Source organism: Juglans regia, chromosome 7 (genome assembly GCF_001411555.2).
Source record: "Juglans regia cultivar Chandler chromosome 7, Walnut 2.0, whole genome shotgun sequence".
NCBI classification, from domain to species: Eukaryota; Viridiplantae; Streptophyta; class Magnoliopsida; order Fagales; family Juglandaceae; genus Juglans; species Juglans regia.
Genome location: NC_049907.1, coordinates 2,159,353 through 2,179,021, shown reverse-complemented (window position 1 = coordinate 2,179,021; position 19,669 = coordinate 2,159,353). Strand labels below are relative to the sequence as shown.

The 19,669-nt window shown below is 31.3% G+C and overlaps 2 protein-coding genes across 2 annotated transcripts; both read right to left on the bottom strand.

Moving 5' to 3' along the window:
- Positions 1 to 1,057: 1,057 nt before the first annotated feature.
- On the bottom strand, positions 1,058 to 1,393 carry LOC118349036 (precursor of CEP3-like). The gene has a single exon (XM_035692390.1). The coding sequence runs from the start codon at positions 1,391 to 1,393 to the stop codon at positions 1,058 to 1,060; it is 336 nt and encodes a 111-aa protein (XP_035548283.1).
- A 6,491-nt stretch (positions 1,394 to 7,884) lies between these two features.
- Positions 7,885 to 12,141, bottom strand: LOC108979575. The gene is made up of 6 exons (XM_018950281.2): positions 11,745 to 12,141; positions 10,768 to 11,003; positions 10,421 to 10,679; positions 8,737 to 8,916; positions 8,461 to 8,616; positions 7,885 to 8,203 (listed from the first exon to the last, which is right to left on the bottom strand). Exons 1-6 carry the CDS (start codon positions 11,772 to 11,774, stop codon positions 8,036 to 8,038), a joined length of 1,029 nt encoding a protein of 342 aa, XP_018805826.1. The 5' UTR covers positions 11,775 to 12,141; the 3' UTR covers positions 7,885 to 8,035.
- Between the last annotated feature and the right edge of the window lie 7,528 nt (positions 12,142 to 19,669).

Genomic DNA, 19,669 nt, shown 5'->3' with positions numbered 1-19,669 from the left:
ATAATTAGCCAGAAAAGAGTCACGTACGTACACACAACTTAATACTACTTCTAGATACATGAGTACTACTGGCGCCGGAACAGGGGCGAATTATCATGAGATACTCGATCTCTCGGCCAAAACAAGGCTGCCGGCCACACACACACATATATATGTATACTTGGTCATGCACATTTGATCTAGATCTGTAGTATTCATACATGACGCTGTCATTTTTTAATGCAAATATGCTAAATTTTATGGCCGATCGTGGAGGACGACGTTATCGTGCAAGCACATGATCATGAGAGGCGCCCAAGACGAGTTACTGACTGCATGCCGTACGTGGTGATCTGTGTTAGTTAAGTGCGTTGAGGTACTGGTTCTGATCAAGTTCAGGTTATGGTTGCTAGCTAGCTTCATCAGGAGTAGTACTCATGAAATTAGTGTGTGGGCGCGCGCGAGTCCGCCGTAACATTTGGACGCTCAATTAATTAATTGTTTAATTACCTTTGGCTGCCTAAATTAGATCAACCCGATTCGAACATTGATTTACTCATATTTATTATTAATTAATTAGGAATTTCCACAGGTTACTACTTACGTGCACTGGCAAAGTGCAACCTTTTGTCATGCTGATCGATCATGATGTCGGGTGTCGATAAAAGAAAATTAAGGTTTAAAAAAGAAGGCAAGAAGAATAGCATAATTAGCTAGCTAGCTAGATTTCATTGAAAACCCAACAAATTGATCACGAAAAGCCACAAATTACAACTCCTTATTGTACGTATAATGGACACTTGTGAACCAAAGTTACAAAATATTTAAATAGAGCGGAAACTATAAAAATACAGGTTTTTAATTTTTGGACAAGAAACAGGAAGAAAATTCAACCCTAGCTAGCGACAACCTTAAATCCTTTATTGGCAAATCGAAGCACAACACCATTATTAATGATACATATAAATATAGATAATGAAGTCATTTCCTGCACACGCAGTGATCAGTACTGAGAATATATATGCTGCATGCATGCAACATATATATATAAATGCAGGAAGACTAAGAAATAATAGGCCTAGTGATGAATGGAATGCCCGGCACCAGGGCTGTGACCTGGAGCTGTTGGCCTGAAGTCATTGATGGCATAAGCTGGAGGCGGTGGGGGAGGCGTCACACCTTCGTCAGCTAGTGCTGTAGGAGGAGACAGTAGTAGTACTACTGCTTCACGAGTAATTGCGTCACTCGTGGTCATGTCATGATCATCATGGATTTTATTATGAGTTTGGAGCGTCGTTTGAAATTCGTTATTCTTCCCTACAAGCAAACGCCTTCCCTCAATGAACCGAGTTTCTTGGGAGAAAATCAAAACAAAGAAAAAGCAGGCGGAGATTAAAATTTTGTTCTGGGCCATGGATCAGGCTGAGAGATTGAAAGACAACTGGTTATACGAGCTGGAGAGAGCGAGAGAGATTGGGAGAACCAAATCAGCTAATTAAGCAATTAATTAGCTGGTAATTGCCTAGAGACTGGAGTACTTGTATATGCTAAGCAAGCATATGAATTGCCTGAAGCCTTAGCTCTGGCGATATTTATAGAGTTTACAGGAGAGATCTAGAGATAATGGAATAAGTGGAACCATGTCATGCAAACGCAACATGAAGAAGAGCCTACAGTACTAAATGTAATGGGTCAAATTGATAGATTACAGTGAGTGAACCACAGCAATTCTTTCGTACTGAACATGTAAAAGCCACACATATATCCCGGTGATGCGCTACAAGAAAAGAAAGAGAAATATTTTATTCATTAAAATTATTTGATAAATGTAAATTTATAAATTGATGGAATTTAATATAGTACGTCATATTATAAAATTATTTTTATTATAAAATAAATTTAGATTGTATTTAGATGTTGAATTGAATTAAGTTGAGATGATAAAATATTATTATAATATTATTTTTTTAATATTATTATTATTTTAAGATTTGAAAAAGTTGAATTGTTTATTATATTTTGTATTGAAATTTTAAAAAAAATTATAATAATTAATTGAGATGAGTTTAAGAACCAAACAAAACCTGGCCTAATATATTACATAAATGTACATCGATTTATAAATTTAAATTTATAAAATGACCGTAACATTAAGCATTATCATATAATACATCAATGTTAAAGGAATATCCCAGCTAATGAAATCTAAAAAGGATCCGCATGTGGGGATGATCTCTTTATTATAAGCTCATAAACTTTTGTTTATAATTAATTATAAAATCTCATCAAAAGTCATAGTGGCCTGCTTGACAGTTGACTGCATTTCATTTCCATCCTCTAATTATTAATTACTATTATAATCAAGAAAAAAAAAAAAACCCTCTAATTCGTGGCTGCGACAGACGAAATGAAAAGTACTCCGGCATATAATGCCGAACTCTTTGGAGATTCTTTTATTCCCTTTTTTTTTTATTTCTTCGGTTGCACATTTGTTTTCATGATCATTAAAGGTCATCTTTGAATTAGATTCTAATACTACATACGCTGATGATCATGATGTCCCAGCTTACTTGTGGCCTATAAATCTGGCCACATGATCACAGTCGACATGTCCTCGTGCACAAAAGGTTATTGCATGCAGGCATATTGTAAGTTTAAGATGCAAACCCAATTTGATACAAAGTATCTAGATCTAAATTCTACGTTGATTGCATTGAAATACTATTTTAAGAAGATGAATTTATACAAATATGGAAGGAGAAGCTTAATTAATATATTCTTTGGACTAAAGGCAATATTAGTTATTTATCATCAAATTATATATTTATGCTTAATTTTGCCTTATTAGTAAATATTTAATTCCAAGTTTTGGAAGTATTCTCATTTCGATTTTGGCCAAATTTTTAGTAGGATTCTTGTTTATTTATATGTTTATTTCTCAAACAATAATTTAGATTTTTCCATTTTTTAAAAAAATCATCATAATTTTAAATTTTGTAACTATTTAAGTTCGACTTGTGGGTTTCATAAAATAATTTTGAATTTTACTATTAATTAATATTATTCAGTGTTATTTTTTCTGTATTTTAGGAGAATTTCTTATCTTCTATGTGTTGATTATTTATTGGAACTAACCGTCAGAATTAATCTCTATTATATCTGTTGTCAGTTTAGACCTACCATCATGTGATGTGGAGGTTAATGTTTACCAAGCCCAAGGTGTTTATAGTGGCGGTGATGTTTTTATGACCTCAAGGTTGGGCAATCCTTACATCATCAAAATTTAATGTGTGGATAACATACTTATAATAAGCAAAGCTTGAGCTAACAATATGATATAAGTATTTGATTTGAAAGATAATTTTAAAATTTGAATCTTATACCATATATGCAAGTGGTGTGGATGGTGTTAGAGCATTCTCATTGACTTGGCCAAAATTGAAGAATATTTAAACTTTAAATAACTTTAAACTTTAAACTTTATTATTAGTACACACCGACTTGCAAATAAAAGAACTTGAGAGCAAAATGTTGATGATTTAATAAAAGCCTGAGCTATGAATTTTGTCACATGCTATGGATGGGGGCTTTATTTAATTGGTCTAAATGGTCTTGGGACTTTTACCTAAAAAGGATATTCCTTATATATATATATATATATATATATTTAATGTATATATTAGTGCTTTCATTTTAGTTAGGTTAAAAAATATATTAGTTTAATTTTAATTAGGTTCTTTGGAACTAAGCCATCAGGAACTAAGCCATAAATGAAGGAACTATCCCCTTTACTGACTTTGACTCGTTTATTTATTCAGGAACTAAGCCATAAAGTGAAGAAACTCAATGAATCTAGAAAAAAATATAATAGTGCCAATTGCACAAGTTAATGCCGTAACAAAATTTTATAGAAAATGATAATGTCTATCAAATGTGTTCACTCATATTTTTTATTATTTTGTTTTGTTTAATAGTTAAAAAAATGACTATTAGTAAGTTATATATTTTTTTAATTTTTTTTAATGATTAAGGATGTTTAAAAAATTATTAAAAAATAATAAAAAAATAAAATAAAAAACTCATTTATACTAGTGTGCATATTTTATAGTCACTCTAGCATTGTCTAAATTTTATTCCATTATACAAGTTCAATTGTACCATAAAAAGTAAGAGATTTACAACAATTGTGCGTCCAAATTTTATTCAATTATTCAAGTTTAATTCTAAAGCATTTGATTTTTTATTTATTTAAAAATTCAAAAAATAAAAAAAAGGAAAGAAACATGTTTTACACTGTCAGAAGAAAGAAAAAACATGTACGTCATCTCATGGTGCCCCGTGGGGCTAATTTATTGGGCCGTTCCCTAGAATTTTTCTATAGGGTGGTGCAACAGCTCCCGCTAGGGCCTGTAGTATGATTTAATATATGTTTTGTTTAAATAATTTTTTATATAGATTTTTTAATATTTTAAAATATTTATAAAAATAAAATAAATTTAAAATAATATTAAGAAAATATTTTCTTAATCAAAAGTAAAAAAATATATATTAAAAAATATTTTCTTAATCACAAAGTAAAATAAAAAATTATAAAAAAATATTTTTTATAATTTTTTATTTTACTTCATGATTAAGAAAGTATTTTTTATTAATATTATGATTTTTTTAAAAAATATTTAAAATAGTCATGCTACAGCCCCCGTTGGGGGCTCCAGTTGGGCTTAGTATGTACTTTTCTATGTGTATTTTTTTAATTTATTTTTTATATATATATTTTTTACACTTTTAAATATTTTTAAAAAATAAAATAAATTTAAAATATCATTAAAAAATAATTCTTTAATCAAAAAATTAAAAATTTATTAAATATTAATTTTTATTTTACTTCATAATTAAGAAAATATTTTTTAATAATATTATAATTTTTATTTTATTTTTTAAAATATTTAAAATTATTAAAAATATCTATATAAAAAAACACATAAAAAAATTGCTACAGCCCCAAGCGGGGCATGTAGCATTTTCCTTTTCTATATATATATGGCATTAAAATTTTATGTATAAATAATAAAATTTAATAACACGTCATCCAATGATAGGATGGATGTGCCATGTGTCTGTATTTTAAAATTATTTAATAATTATTTGTAACTATATGATTTTTAGGGAATATGGAAACTAAAATGGTAAGGATGATCAAGTTGCAGGGTATATAAAATATTTTTGTGCGTGCTTAAGATAAAAGGAAAATACATTGTAGAGATCATGATTTGAAACTCTAATATCAAAATTCAAATGGTTGAGAGAAAAGGGTTTTATCCATTGTCAATCTGATCTGATTCTGAATTTTGCATGTTTCAAAATTAAAATTAAACATCTTTACCACCCCATTTAAATAAGAGTTATTCAGATATCAAAAAAATAAATTAAGATTTATTCTATTATCAAGTCGATGTGTAGTGTACATCATTCACATCATTTAAATGATAAGATTTGATTGATAAGATTCAAAATTCAAAATTTCTCTTTCATATGAAATTGTAGCATGCAAACATTTTACTAAGTATGTTATCCACACCTACTAATTATAAATATAATTTTTCTTTAAATAAACCGAATAAAATTAACTTCTTCTAATTTCAGAATTTAGAGAAATAATAGTATCTAATTTCTATTACACTCTCGGTTTAGATTGATCCAATATAACTTGGAATCTTAGCCCATATAGGCTTGAGCTCGATATTATTGGGTTTACTTAATTTGAGCTACACTTCAGTTTTGGGTTATGACAATCCCTTTACTGTACATAAAGTGGACCTTATAGTGTTTCTTGGATATAAAATGAAATAAGCCCATGAAATAATGAAAGTCCATTTGATGCCCCAAGTGTATCTGAATTGTAGGTCAGCCAAGATGAAAAGAACATTACATATGGTAATGTTTGAATAAGCCCATGAAATACTGCGTAATTACTTTAAAAAAGAATGAGATCTATTATTAAAAAATTAATTTTTTTCATGTGGGTCCTATATTTTATTCACTTTTTTCAAAACGATTACGTGGCGGTTGTAAAATTCACAATTACAAATATCTTTTCTCGTATATAAATGGCTTATCAATATTCAAGGCCCCTTATGACCCAAACGAGATGACTCCAAATTAGGTGGTCTCTCTCAACCCCCCAACTATTTAAAATGGTATTGAAAAAGACTTGAGAGCGTGGTTGGCTTCTCAAATGCAGAGCAGTAATTTAATATATATACATGATTTGTGCACTAAGAACAAAGAGAACTGGATTGTCTGTTGTGTCATGGTTGTAGTGCACATGTCATTTGTTTTTTGTTTTTTGTTTTTTAGTGAAAATGTTTGAGCAGTTGTTTGTGTACAGTTTTAGTTATCTTTTCTTTATTGTTATTTAATGGTAATATTTGAGCCGTTATTTGTATATTACTTCACAAACCTTTCACTTTGGCGGTATCTTAATCTCACAAGTAATGTAATTCATCATCTTAATTCTCATCATTCTGTCATCATATCATGATATAGTATTAGATAATTAAAATTTATTTATTATATTTCACTTGTTAGCCTATCATCTAATGACACATCATGAGATGATGAGAGGAAGATGAGAAAATGAATCGTGAATAGATTTTTTTTCAAGGTACTTACTTGTCTGTTACAGTGATGTTCACCTGCAGATTTCCTTAGTTGTTTATGTTCTTTTGCTTGTTCTTTTCTTTTTGGTCACTATTGTTCATCTTTTAGTATTCTTTAAAGCCATATAAGTTGGACGCTTCATGTGGCTTTAGCAGTTTGATCTTTCTATAACGTGATATACACTACTTAAGCAACCACCACGCGCGTTGATAGTTAAGAGTATGGAATTATGGATTCAGATCTCCTAGAGTTCTTCTCCGAGTTCTAAAGCTTAGCTTAGAGTGGAAGGGAGATAGACATATCAAATAAATTTTTTTCTAAAACACAAGGTATTTTAGTTATTTCGTATTATTTTAGTAAGTGAAATGACCAAAATACCCAGTATAAAGTGATACATAAAATATGTAAATGAAGTTTTATTTTAGGAAGGTTTAATATTTGCTTAGTGATATTCAGATTATGTATCCAATCTTAACTCATTTTAATTCATCTCATCTCATCTAATCATTACAATTTTTTGTAAATTCTCACAAAAAAAATAAACAATTCAACTATTTTAAATTCTAAAACAAAAATAATATTAATAAAGATATATTTTAATAATATTTTATTTAACTTTTAACTTTAATATCAATTCATCTCATCTCGTCTGCAAAAACAAACGAAGTCTTAGTTATCTTCTTCTAGGCAGCAAGAATAGGACTAAAATTTGATGCATAACTATCAGAAACTCCTCTTTAAGTCAGGAATTAAAGAAAAGTTGTAGGTTTCTAGATTGATATGGCCTACAATCGTCTAAAAGTGCTACAAAGTAAAGAACAAAGTAAATCATGTGATCGTCAACAAGCAAGATGAACATGAGTATTTTACGCGGTTCAACCAATAATGCCTACATCAACAGTATTTACAACCTTTGGAGGATCGTATTCTAACCATCAAGACCTCACCGAGTCTTTCTTACTCCGCTCTTCCAACTTTTCCATGTTTTCAAACGGAGAGAGCACACGCATATAATTCTTTGTAACTACCATGCAATGCAATGAAACTGAGCCACGCAGCACAAGCCATAAAACCCATAGTTATTTGTGCTTAAAACAACGCTGATTTGAATCACATTGATTGGCTACATATACACGATGTCTATTTTACTAGCAAGAAAATGAAGGAAATGGCTCATCAACGGATTGCTGATTGAGGCTTTGGGAAGAAAAAACCATCAAGAAAATGAAGGAAAAGAAAAAAGGCTCATTAACAGATTGTTGACTCTAATTGGAAGAAAAAACCATCAAAAAGCCTAAGCCAAAATTTTTCAAGAGGCCGGTATCCTGTCAGCTTCCTTTTCTAAGAATAGGTTAATTTGGTATATACACCGGTCAGAGTTTTCGGCAGATTTTGTTTAATACTCTGAACGGAGAAAACTCTCATAAGCTGTTCCAGTAAGTGTCTTGTTAACGTCCTCCCAGTTCCTAATGTGATCCGACAGGGGCCCCTTGTGTATTTTGATTTGCCGGCTTGTCAATTCCATCTTTGGAAGCTTTAGAAACTCTTGAACATCGTCTAGTTTCTGCAAGAAACATGGAGAATAAGGACCACCAAGAAGAGGCACACTACAGAGATGTTTACACTATCTCAGATGATTGAGATAAATTGTGTGGGAGGGGAGAAAAAAAGAAGGGGGCGGGGGGCGAAGCAGGTGATAGTGGGAATGTTTAGTGACAAGAGCATGTAAAAATTGTATAGGATCATGATATTAGAATGATAAGTTATGAGATGATTGGATCATATGAGAACTTCTATTAAAAATCATAAATAAGCCCTTACAGAGTGGTTCATGATAAGATCTTCATAGTAAAGAATGATGTGCCGAGTATTATTAAAGTACTCCAAAACTTTGGCTCTTGTCACCTCCATATCCTTCAGGTCTGTAATCAACGAGGTGGAGTTTATAAAAGGCTTGTACTTTGAAAGGATATTGGCCTGCATCAAATAAAAAGCTATTAGTTCAAAATCATGCGTGTGTGTGTGTGTGTGTGTGTGTGTGTGTGTGTGTGTGCGTGTGTGTGTGTGTGTGTGTGTGAGAGAGAGAGAGAGAGAGACCTCTTCATGTGTATGCACATGTGACTTGTGAGTTCCATTCAATAGCTTAGCATATCGATCATAGGAATTCGCAAGCACTGAAACCATCCGACACAATAAATTTCTTCGGAAGAGAAATATTGCAGAAACGCCCTTACGATTGAAGTATTCTGCAATTTCTTTATGGTGCTCCATTAATCCCTGTATGTACAATGCAAAGAAATATTGACTCTTCCACCACAGTCACAACGAAAAACAAACACAAAAACTTGATGCTAAGCATTCATATGGACACAAAATATATGTTCCCGTGATGTATATTGATAAAATGCTTAAATTTACATGATGGTAATCGTTTTTCCAAATTAAGTATGGATTTGCACAAACATACAGCTAAAGGGAGTAAAGATATTTGAATCTTCCCATTATGATTTGTAAAACACTACATGAATGATTAAACTAGGAAAAAAGCCTCTTGCAGGGAAAAAAAAAAAAGTAAAGATGTTTTTGTCATCGCTTTGTGCTTTGTAGGGCACTACCACCAAATTACTAGCCCCATCAGAGTTGCTTCACTTTTTCTTTCATGCCATGTACATGTCCAATGTTACTAGTTCTTTTAAAGAAAAACCACATGCTAAGTTTCCAGAGTTTCTAATTGTTCTCCAAAACCTTGCATATGTCGCTAGATATGGCTAAAAAACAGTAGGCATATTAGAGATCTAGCTAAGAGAGAAATCGATCTAGCTAAGAGAGAAATCTCCAGAACTGAAGAGTAGAACAACCACTCTACCCCCTCCTAACTAAGTCTCTACCTACACAAGTCAGTAGCAAAAAACCATATAGGATTTGACTACAAACTGAACCCACAAAATTGGCAAGCATCTGAAAGAAAGAAAAAATAGCAAGGTTGTGTGAACATAACAGATGCAAGAATTCTACTTCATAATACTAGAAGCAATTTCACCTGATTCAATTATTTAAATACACGGCCTTCACAAAATATTTACAAGGAAATCATGACCAAATAATCTGTTCCCTTAAATACAAGTGATATGCAAAAATCCAACCTTGCTGCAACCAATTGAAAACCATATAAGTCGTCAGAGACTTGAAAAATCTGTTGCTAACAATGCTCCTGGGCCATAAACCAGGTGCTAAACAGAGCAGTTTAGTGGAGGGAAGTTGCCACAGATAATGCTATATTGGAATATTTGCATCCCAGAGATAGACCTAATCAGACAGTTACATGATTGCAATCTTTAGGGCACATACATTGTTAAGCCGAAGTATTATGCTAAGAAATGAGTTTGGCTCTGAAAGTCTTGGGGAGAAGTAAATTATCTGTCCTATTACCTAATGGTCAAGTGTATAAATAGAAATAAAAGTAACACATCACTAATTGGAGAGAAACTGTTGATAACAGTTCATTAAAAGTAGAGAAGACATCATCCACTGAAATTGAAATGCTTAATAAATTGACAAATTAATTTGACACGAGTAACCCAGCGGCTGTTCTCACAATTGGACCAATGATAATACTTCCACTTACCCATGAGTTGTAACTAGTAAAGGGTTGAGTGATTCCTTCTCGTGGTTTAACATTTGATTCAATGGTCAAGAGCCACAAAATTTTGCTAATTGCCACCTATTAGAGAACTTGATAAAAGAGATGTGATTATCAACACAGATTCAAACACATTAATACCTGATTAAGCATCCACTTGAAGCCCACTGCTGCAGTGCATTGATTTCTGGAAGCACTACTGAACCAATCCAGATTGTATACTCTATCCAGATTCTGTACAATGGAAGAAATATTTTTCCTCCTATCCTTAACAGAGAATATCTCCCCATTGGAGCTTACATTAACATGACTATTTAATAGGGTCTCAAACCACCCACTTCCCGACCTCTGCATTGACAAGATGGCAAAGAATTGTACAGAATTATGCTCACACTCAGCCCTGGTTACAATGTAAAAAAAATAAAATGGAATTAGCCCATTTGAATGAACTCCCAACATAAAATCCTTTGACAGAAGTTCTGAATTACCTGCTATAAGTTTCAGGTTTTGGGAAATGAGTGTAATGAATTTCGGATAGCTCAATCCCATTATCATGGCAAGGCATTTCAATAACTTGAAGGTTCTGAAATTTAGTCTTGGTGTGGGTGCTTATCCCCTTTAGACAGATTGAGTAGATATAAACGCCAAAGACCATAGCAAACACTAAGATTACCATCCTTGATAACAATGGAGATCTCTTTGGAGGCTTTAGTACGAGAGTATCCTGTGACCCACAGAGAAAATAAAAACCAAAATAAAATTAAACATTTTGCAACGGGGGGATTGTAAGAAATGGTGTGACATTTATATCATTAGATTTTAAGCATGTGTTGAGAGAGAGAGAGAGAGAGAGAGAGGAGAAAGCAAACTGGTTACAGTACCCTAAGTATATCACAGAACCACTAGATTTCTAGTGTATATAATGTTTTCAAATCACGGCACATATATCACAGAACCACTAGATTTCAGCTAAACCAACTCCAGAGAAAGGGCCACTTGGTGGACATAGGAATAAAACGTAGTTTTATACTGGTAGAGATAGATAAGCCATAAGCAAGACAACATTTTTATGCAGCTGAAACCCAGAGCGGAACATTAAGAGGAATTACCAAGCATTCTTCATAAACCCATCTATATCTTTCTTCAATACCCATCAATCATCATAATGAAATTTACTTTATTTTTAGCTATAGCAAGATTTATATCCAAGTCAAAGGAAGGAAAATAAAAAATAACAAAGACAGAAGAGAAAGAGGGAAAGAGAGAACGAAGATCATTATCCTTTAAGACCAACAGGAAATTGTTCCATACCCATTTCACAAAAATAAAAAATTTCCACCAAACAGGCAAACAATTTCAAAATAAAAAGTTCGCTCCTCTATTTTAAACAAAAAGTCGAATTCAAAAGGTAATGCGAGGAACAGATAATAATTAAGAAGAATATGACGGAGTGAACCAGGGGCACCTTGTTGAAGAAACACATTTCTTCCGCCATTGCTTTCTCAGAGAAGAAGAGAAAACAGAGAAAGAGGGTCTTCGAAGCAAAAGGCAGACCTCAGATTGCACAGCTCATGACGCACGTCACGCACCCTTCTCTTTCTTTCACCAAGCTGCCGAGTCCTTCGAACAGAGAGAGAGAGACTGCAAAAGAAGCCAAAAGGAAATGTACTCCTCCTACTTGCTTTGGAACGGAGCTAACTTTTGCCTCGCGGAAAACAAAGCCATTAAATGATTTTCCCGAGACGAACAGTGAGGGTTTCCATGTTGGCCTCTATCTCTCTAGAATTTTACTAAACGCGAAACATTATTTCAAACTTATTACGTCTGTGCATAAATTAATATATAGTCCCAGACTCCAACCTCGGAAACTCTGTAGAACGGCAAGACCTGAGGCTTGTGAAGAGAAAGAGCGAAAGTAGGATGGGGCACTCCTCCTTAGACTTTGACTTCTGTTAGATTACGATGCAATTATTTTGAATTTTTTATTTAGTTCATCAGTTTTTGATTTACCATGGAATTATTTGAACTTGTTGAACAAAGAGTCCATCGCTCGTAGTTTAACCAATAAGATTTACGACTTGTTTAGAAAAGATTTCATATTATCTTATCTTATTTTCAAATGATATTTAAATATAAATATTTTTAAATTAATCATTATAATTTTTCTAAACTTTTAAATTAAAAATAAAAAATAATTCAAATTTTTTAAATTTTTAAATAAAAATAATATTAAAAAATAATATTTAACAATATTTTAATTTTATAATATTTTTATTCAAATTTTTTTTCTTTTTCCAAAATCCCATAAAATTAAGCTATTTCATTACTATTCACAAACTATATTATTATTATTCACAAAATTCTCATCTCATCTCACTCTCCAAATTTATCCATTCTATTATGCAATCTTAGATTACACATAGACTGAATAGAAAAACTTTTTTCTTTTCTTTTTCCTCTCCACAAGTATGTAGTGTAGGGTAGGGGTGAAAATTGAAGGTTTAGTTTCGATTTTGGTCACAACACCGATATCTTGAAATATTGTGAATCTCGACCGAAACCGGTCGGTGAAGGGGGAGAAAACTGTCTATATCAATCTCGGTGTAACTCCAGTCGATTTGTCGACATCTTCAGTGACGACGAAAGTGATTGCGATTTGAGAGAGATGACGCCACGGGATTCGATTTGAGAGTGAGAGTCAGATACCAAACCGGCCCTGCATATAAAAAAATAGAAGAAATTCATAATCACTCATGATCTACTAGACTTGTATCATGACATCGTACATGAACTTAATTACTATTCAAGGGCGGACTTATAGCCAAGCTCTCAGAGAAATTTTCGTAATTAATTATGTCACATATACAAGTTGATCCCAGAAGATTGAATAATATAACAAATGTACACAAACTTATCTGGCTCTGATATACGATCGAAGAGTACGTACTGCGGCCGCTTTCTGATCGAAAAATAATGTTTACGTACAAATGTAGATAATGAGCTATAAAATAATAACACAATAATGATTATATTATCCAGACGGCCGTCCTAAAAATTAAATTAGAATATTATTATATATTATTATAAAATACATCGTTTTAAAAAATAATAAAATTTATTATTAAAAAATTAATTTTTTTATATATATTTTATATTTATTTATTTTTAAAAAAATATATATATAATATTTATAAATTTTACGACTATAAATATTATCCCATTTTAAAAGAAATAATTGTAAGAAAAAAAAGATTTAATGCGTAGTTTTACCAGTTCAAACTTTTAGGTGGTGCTGTAGCCGCGGTATTGACAGGTACGCAATAAGTGTTATTTTTTTTTCTTGTTGTTTTTTATAAATCATTTGTGTGTTTTTTTTATTTTAAAAAAATACTAAACACCATCTACCACTATTTTTTATAAGTTGTGAACGGGTTGCTTTTTTTTTTTTTTTCTAAGGTCATGAATGGGTTGTTAGCCTGTCACTAGTACCCTTTTCCTATATTTCAAAAAAAAAAAGTACCCTTTTCCTATATATAAACCATAAACTACCAAATGCAGAAAAAAAAAAAAAAAGATTTTGGAGTAGTCGCCCATATTAACCGGCAATGTCTACTCTTTACCAAATGGTTGCGTAATGCGTACGTAGAGGTACTAGATCAGCATTGTTTGAATATAAAAGACATCGCACGAAACATAAAGAAAAGCACAGTTAAAAGGTCTTGCCTAGATAGGCTCTTTATGTGGAGGTGCATACTGCATGGGGTTTGGGTTTTATATAACTCCTTGTACTTAAAAAAGGTTAGGATAGATAACAGCAATGAATAGTCACTTTCTTTCTTCCATCTATGCCCATGTATTTTTTAGTCTTCCTTTTTTCTTCTTTATTTACCCATTTGTTTGAGTTGTTTTTCAGTTCTCAAGTAGGGGATGAATAGTATTTTCATCCATTAATTTTTCCTTGTTAGTCTCGACATCGCCATCATTAAGAGAATTTGAGATACATAAATAGTAGATTTAAGATCATACACATACATTAAACACAGAAAAACCACATCAAAAGAATCCAATTTTTCATCACGTCGCAAAAATCACCAAGATTTTCTTCCATTGGCCAAAATACAGCTGATCCAAGAAAATCCAAAAACCCACATACACATAAAACCTAAAGATTCATCAGATCGGAAAATAAAAATGTACTCCAATGCAAATCCAAAGAAATACTTGTAACTTTCATCAACAAATTCTCCAAACGAGCCCCAACAACAAATTCTTTGGCAATATGCATAGTTTCATCAAACACAGAAAAACCAAAATTCCCACCTTAGACTTCGGAAGAGGGAGTGTTTCTGTAGGTGCTGTCTTCCGTCGATCTATAGTGGTTGTGAGATTTTCTGCTACGCGAGGCAGAGAGGGGAGAGGAGATGAGAGAAGAGAGAGGGGCCCTAAAGTGGTGTGGGAGGGAAGGAAGAGGCGTGAGGAAGAGAGGGTGAGAGAGGGAGGAAAAAAAGAGAGAATGAATCTAGACAGTGGAGTGATCGGTGCGTGAAAGGGAGAAGGGAGGGGAGAGAAGAGTAAATAAAAATATAGATTTCCTACATCCAATACGTTGCCGTTTAGGTAGCTAAAGGTTGGGTTTATTTTTTGGGCTTTAACATGTGATAGATCACTTTATAAATCAATCCATTAAAATATATTCCCTGTTTTACCCCTATTTTTATAACGAAATTTCATTTCATTTATTTTATGAAAAATATTACTATGCCCACTCCATTTGACACCTCCATTTGATCGCTTGTATTTTATTTTTTTAACTTAGTGATTAAGGAAGTTATTTTAAATGTATTGGTATATATATATATATTTTTAAATGTATTTAAATAAGTTAAAAAAATGTGAAAAAAAAAAAAAAACTTTTTTTCGTTGGGCGGTAAGGCCAGCATACAAGATGGGGCAGCATAGTAGCCGCATCCTTATTTTATTTCTTCGTTTTGCCAAGGAGTAGTGCTACATCTTCCGAAAGTCTACCGAATAGATAAAAAAAAATTTTTTTAATTTTTTTTATTTCATATATTTTTTTTAATTATTATAAATATTTATAAAAAAATAAAAAATTTATAATATTATTAAAAAATACTTCCTTAATTATTAAATAAAAAAATTTCGAAATACATTTTTAAAATATATTTTCGAGACCTTTAGCATTTCTGTTTGTAAATTGTTTATTGTCTTTTTACATTTTGGAAGTGGGAGGGACCACCGGTTGAAAAGCTGCAGCGAGGTGAGAGGAAGCAATTATTCAGAAGAAGTATGACATCTCTGTATCTACCAACGAGCAGAGATTAAATAAATAAAATTGTTAATTCATCATGGGGCCCGACTTCTGAAACATTACACATGAATGTCATGAATTGAAATTTATTGTATAATTATTTATTATATTTCTCCAAATAAATGAATGTCTTGAGTGTTATTTTTGTTTAATGATTTATTAAGATATATAATTTTTTTTAATGTAAAAGATGAGAGTTTATATGGGGGCAGAGAGAGATGGGCTCCTCGTCTAAAATTAGGGAAGATGGGTTGGGGTTATGTTTTGGGATTTTTTTTTTTATAAGTTAGATATGAAAATAGATAATGTTACAAATTAGTTTGTGCCCACATATGACAAAAGCATATATCTATCATGCATCGTCCAAAGTAAATGATAATATAATAATTTTTATCCTATATTGTCATCTATATAATTTAATTAAAGAAATATTAATAATAAAAAATAATAATATTTCATTATTATAAAGTATGTGATAGTTAATCTAATGTAAATTTCAAATAATGAGTGATTGGCTAAAAAAAAAATTACATTTTAGTCAAATTTGTAACTTTTTTATCTACTTGTAAAAATTCTATAAATTAAAGAAGTGTCTTATTACTGAGATAAAAATATAAAAAACATTCAATTGGGCATACATGCATGAGGCACGTAACATCTTTTACTATATAAATATATATATATATATATATATGTAGAGCAGTGTTATCCATAAGTTCCATTTCCTGTACATGTATTTAAAAATATATCATTTTATCATTTTATCTTATTTTACTTACAAACATGTTTGGAATCAATTTCATTACATGGATAAAAAAGTAAAATAATATATTTTTAAATAGGTGTGCAGGGTGTGAGAGTTATGTCTAAAAAATTTTATATACGTATGTGTGTGTGTGTATATATATGTAGAAAAAGTATGCCAAATTTGAGTTGAGTTGGGTTTGATTCGATCCCCCACATGAAAACGACGCATATTTTTCATGATGGCGTGGAACCTGAAAGGCCGGGAAAAACAAAAACAAAAACAAAAACAGCTAGTACTTGACAGCGTGCTCGCTCCTCGATCGGGCAGGCATCAACTGGTGCAGACTCAGTTCACACAGACCATTTAACCTGCAGTTTTTGTTATTGATGCATCGATCGATCAAAGTTCTATTGGAAAGAGTATGCATCTTTCTGTGTGTGTTATTTATTTATTGGTAAATTAATGTTGACTTGAATAGAAATTTATGGACATGGAAAACTTTCTTTCTTGTCGGAACAAACAGATCATCACCTAAAATATCAAGACTCTTCTTCTTTATATTATAAGTTATAAGATGCAAACCAACCATGAAATCATTTCAGGCATGGCCTGTTTCCATCATTGTCAATAAGTAGAGAACACATATATATATATTGCTTTTCTAGAAAGGAATTGATCTGCTGAGTGGATAGAGACATTCATGATCAGGTTCCCACTTCAATTATTATTATTATTATTATTTTAATCTGCTTTCTTTTCCATTTGTTCTAGACAATTTCTTCAATGAGTAAAGTACTTCATGATCTGAATCTAGGATGGCAAGTGGACATGGATCATGTTCTGTACAAAACTGATCATATATCAATTTAGTATGCATATATATATTATATATATATATATGGGTGGCATGCATGGAAACGTGAAGCCCACGCTGAATACTTTGTGGTGACCACGTTGTTTCATATCCTATTCTTATCATCATCGTTAAATACTGTTGTTGGAGATTCTGTGAGTTAGTTGCTTTAACCACTTGAGCTAACGCTTTGCATTTCAAACTAGCCACCTGAAAGTTTAGGTATAATTCAGGATATCTAATAAGATGTGACTTTATAATTACCAGCTTATTTTCTAGTAGTCTACCAACCTTGCTGCACTTTAAGCATGCATGCGAGATAAATCCGACCAGACGTACTGATCATTATGAACAAGGATAGGGCCGGATCTATCTCTCTTCCCAATCAAGCCCCAATTAGGGGCATGATTAATGTTTTCTGGTGATCGATCGATCTGATCCCGACGGGCTCCAAACTTAACTAGCTTCAAAAGTTGGGTGCTTGTAATTTTATGTTGGAATGGCGTACCAGGAAAGAATCTAGGCTCCGATGCGTTTGGATGTTTCAAGTATTCTGTAAATAGTAGTGAAAAAAATAATGATAAAATATTAAATAATAATAAAAAAAATAGATAAAAAATAATAAGATATTCTGATAATAAAATATACTGATATATATAGAGAAGAGAATAAACTTGTACCTGCTGGCGGCTTAACTTTCATTTTTTTGTTAATCTCCTTTCATCAATCATTTTGCACTGTAGGGTGATCATATCACGAATTAACCATGCACGTATATAGTCGTTCGTGAGTTTCTAAGTTTCTTTATGAAATTGGGATATTTTAAATTTTCTAAGAGAGAGATATACAGATAAATGGACTCCACAATATTTATTAACTGTTTAGTAAATTAAAGACCCAAAAATTATTTAGCAATTATAATAGATTTTATTTTATGTATCCATTGCTTAAACTTTAAAAACTTGATTTGAAACTGCTCTATATATCTATATCTATATATATATATATATATATATATATATATCTAAATATCTGCTTCTTAATTGCCACGAGGATCCTTATACTTCGTGTCAGGTATTGTAGATGCTCATAAATTAGTTGGATTTTACTTTTTCCTCTTAGTTGGGCCGGCCTCTCTGCTCTGGAATATTGGGCATCTTATGGGCTCTTAATAAATATTAGCCCACATTAAATGTCGGTTATATAATGATGGATCAAGTCCAACAGCGAGACGCTGTTATATATTATATAATTATTAAAAAATGATATTTACAGTCGTGGAGTGTGTAAATACGACGTAATTTTTTAATATTGAATTCTATTATTTTCAAAATGATTGCATAGTACTTATACAATACTTTACGATTATATATAACATTACACATAATTATCGGAATAACTAATTGTCCTAAGAGATCAAATTTTGACTTACTAAACTCAAAAGTGATGTGCATTAGATTAAGTATGCAAAAACCATTTAAGCTTTTAACTACAGTAGTTCTATATATATATATATGTCAATGAACAGTAACCTTAGCCATCCACGTTTTAAGCTTAGTTTCTCTCTTCCAAAATAGTCACGTTATTTTTCTCATCCTAATTTTGCTTTGCTCCTTACACAAAATTGATTAGACATCTATAAATTTTTTCCATTTTTCTCCTCTCTCCCTCAATTCAAATAGGGGTAAAATATGTGTTGAGACTTTAATATTGATTAGTTTGCTTTAGAAATATAAGAAAATAATAATAATCTAATTAGTATAAACGATATTATCATTTTATTATTAATTATAAAACTATCAAAAAAATATGCGTTATAAATTATGATAATTAAAATAAAATATATTTTATTTAATTAAAAAAAATAACCAGTAGATCTACAAAATATGACAAAGAAATTCTAAAAAATAATAACATACTATTATATAGAGTACTTTAGATAAATAATATAACATGGGATTAAATTTTGAGTGGAATTGGCAAATGATAGAAAGTCATGTGACATTAAAGAGCAGTGATATTAGGCTTACAACCCAATTATAGCCCATTTACAATAATAAAATAATTTTTTTAAAACATTTAAAAACTTCAAATCAAAATAAAAGCCCAACTAAAATTTGTTAAAATATATTATTTTAATCCATAGTTATATAAAATTTGTTAACAAAAGTTGTTGGTCCATGTAGTTAATTATATTTTGTCTGGTGGGGGTGGGGGGAGTGAGATCATGACGTACAGATGGGTTTCTTTAACGTAGAGAAGATATATAGTAAGTGATGGAAAAAAAGAAGAAGAATATCCGAGCTGGAAGAAGAGTTTCGATAGCTTGTAGTAGTACGTACTACTCATTCTAATTTGAAAATTCTGTACTTGTTCTGGATCGATATATAATCTGGTCAATATTGATCTACTTTTATACGTCATCTATTTATAAATTGAATAATATTACATGTAATTATA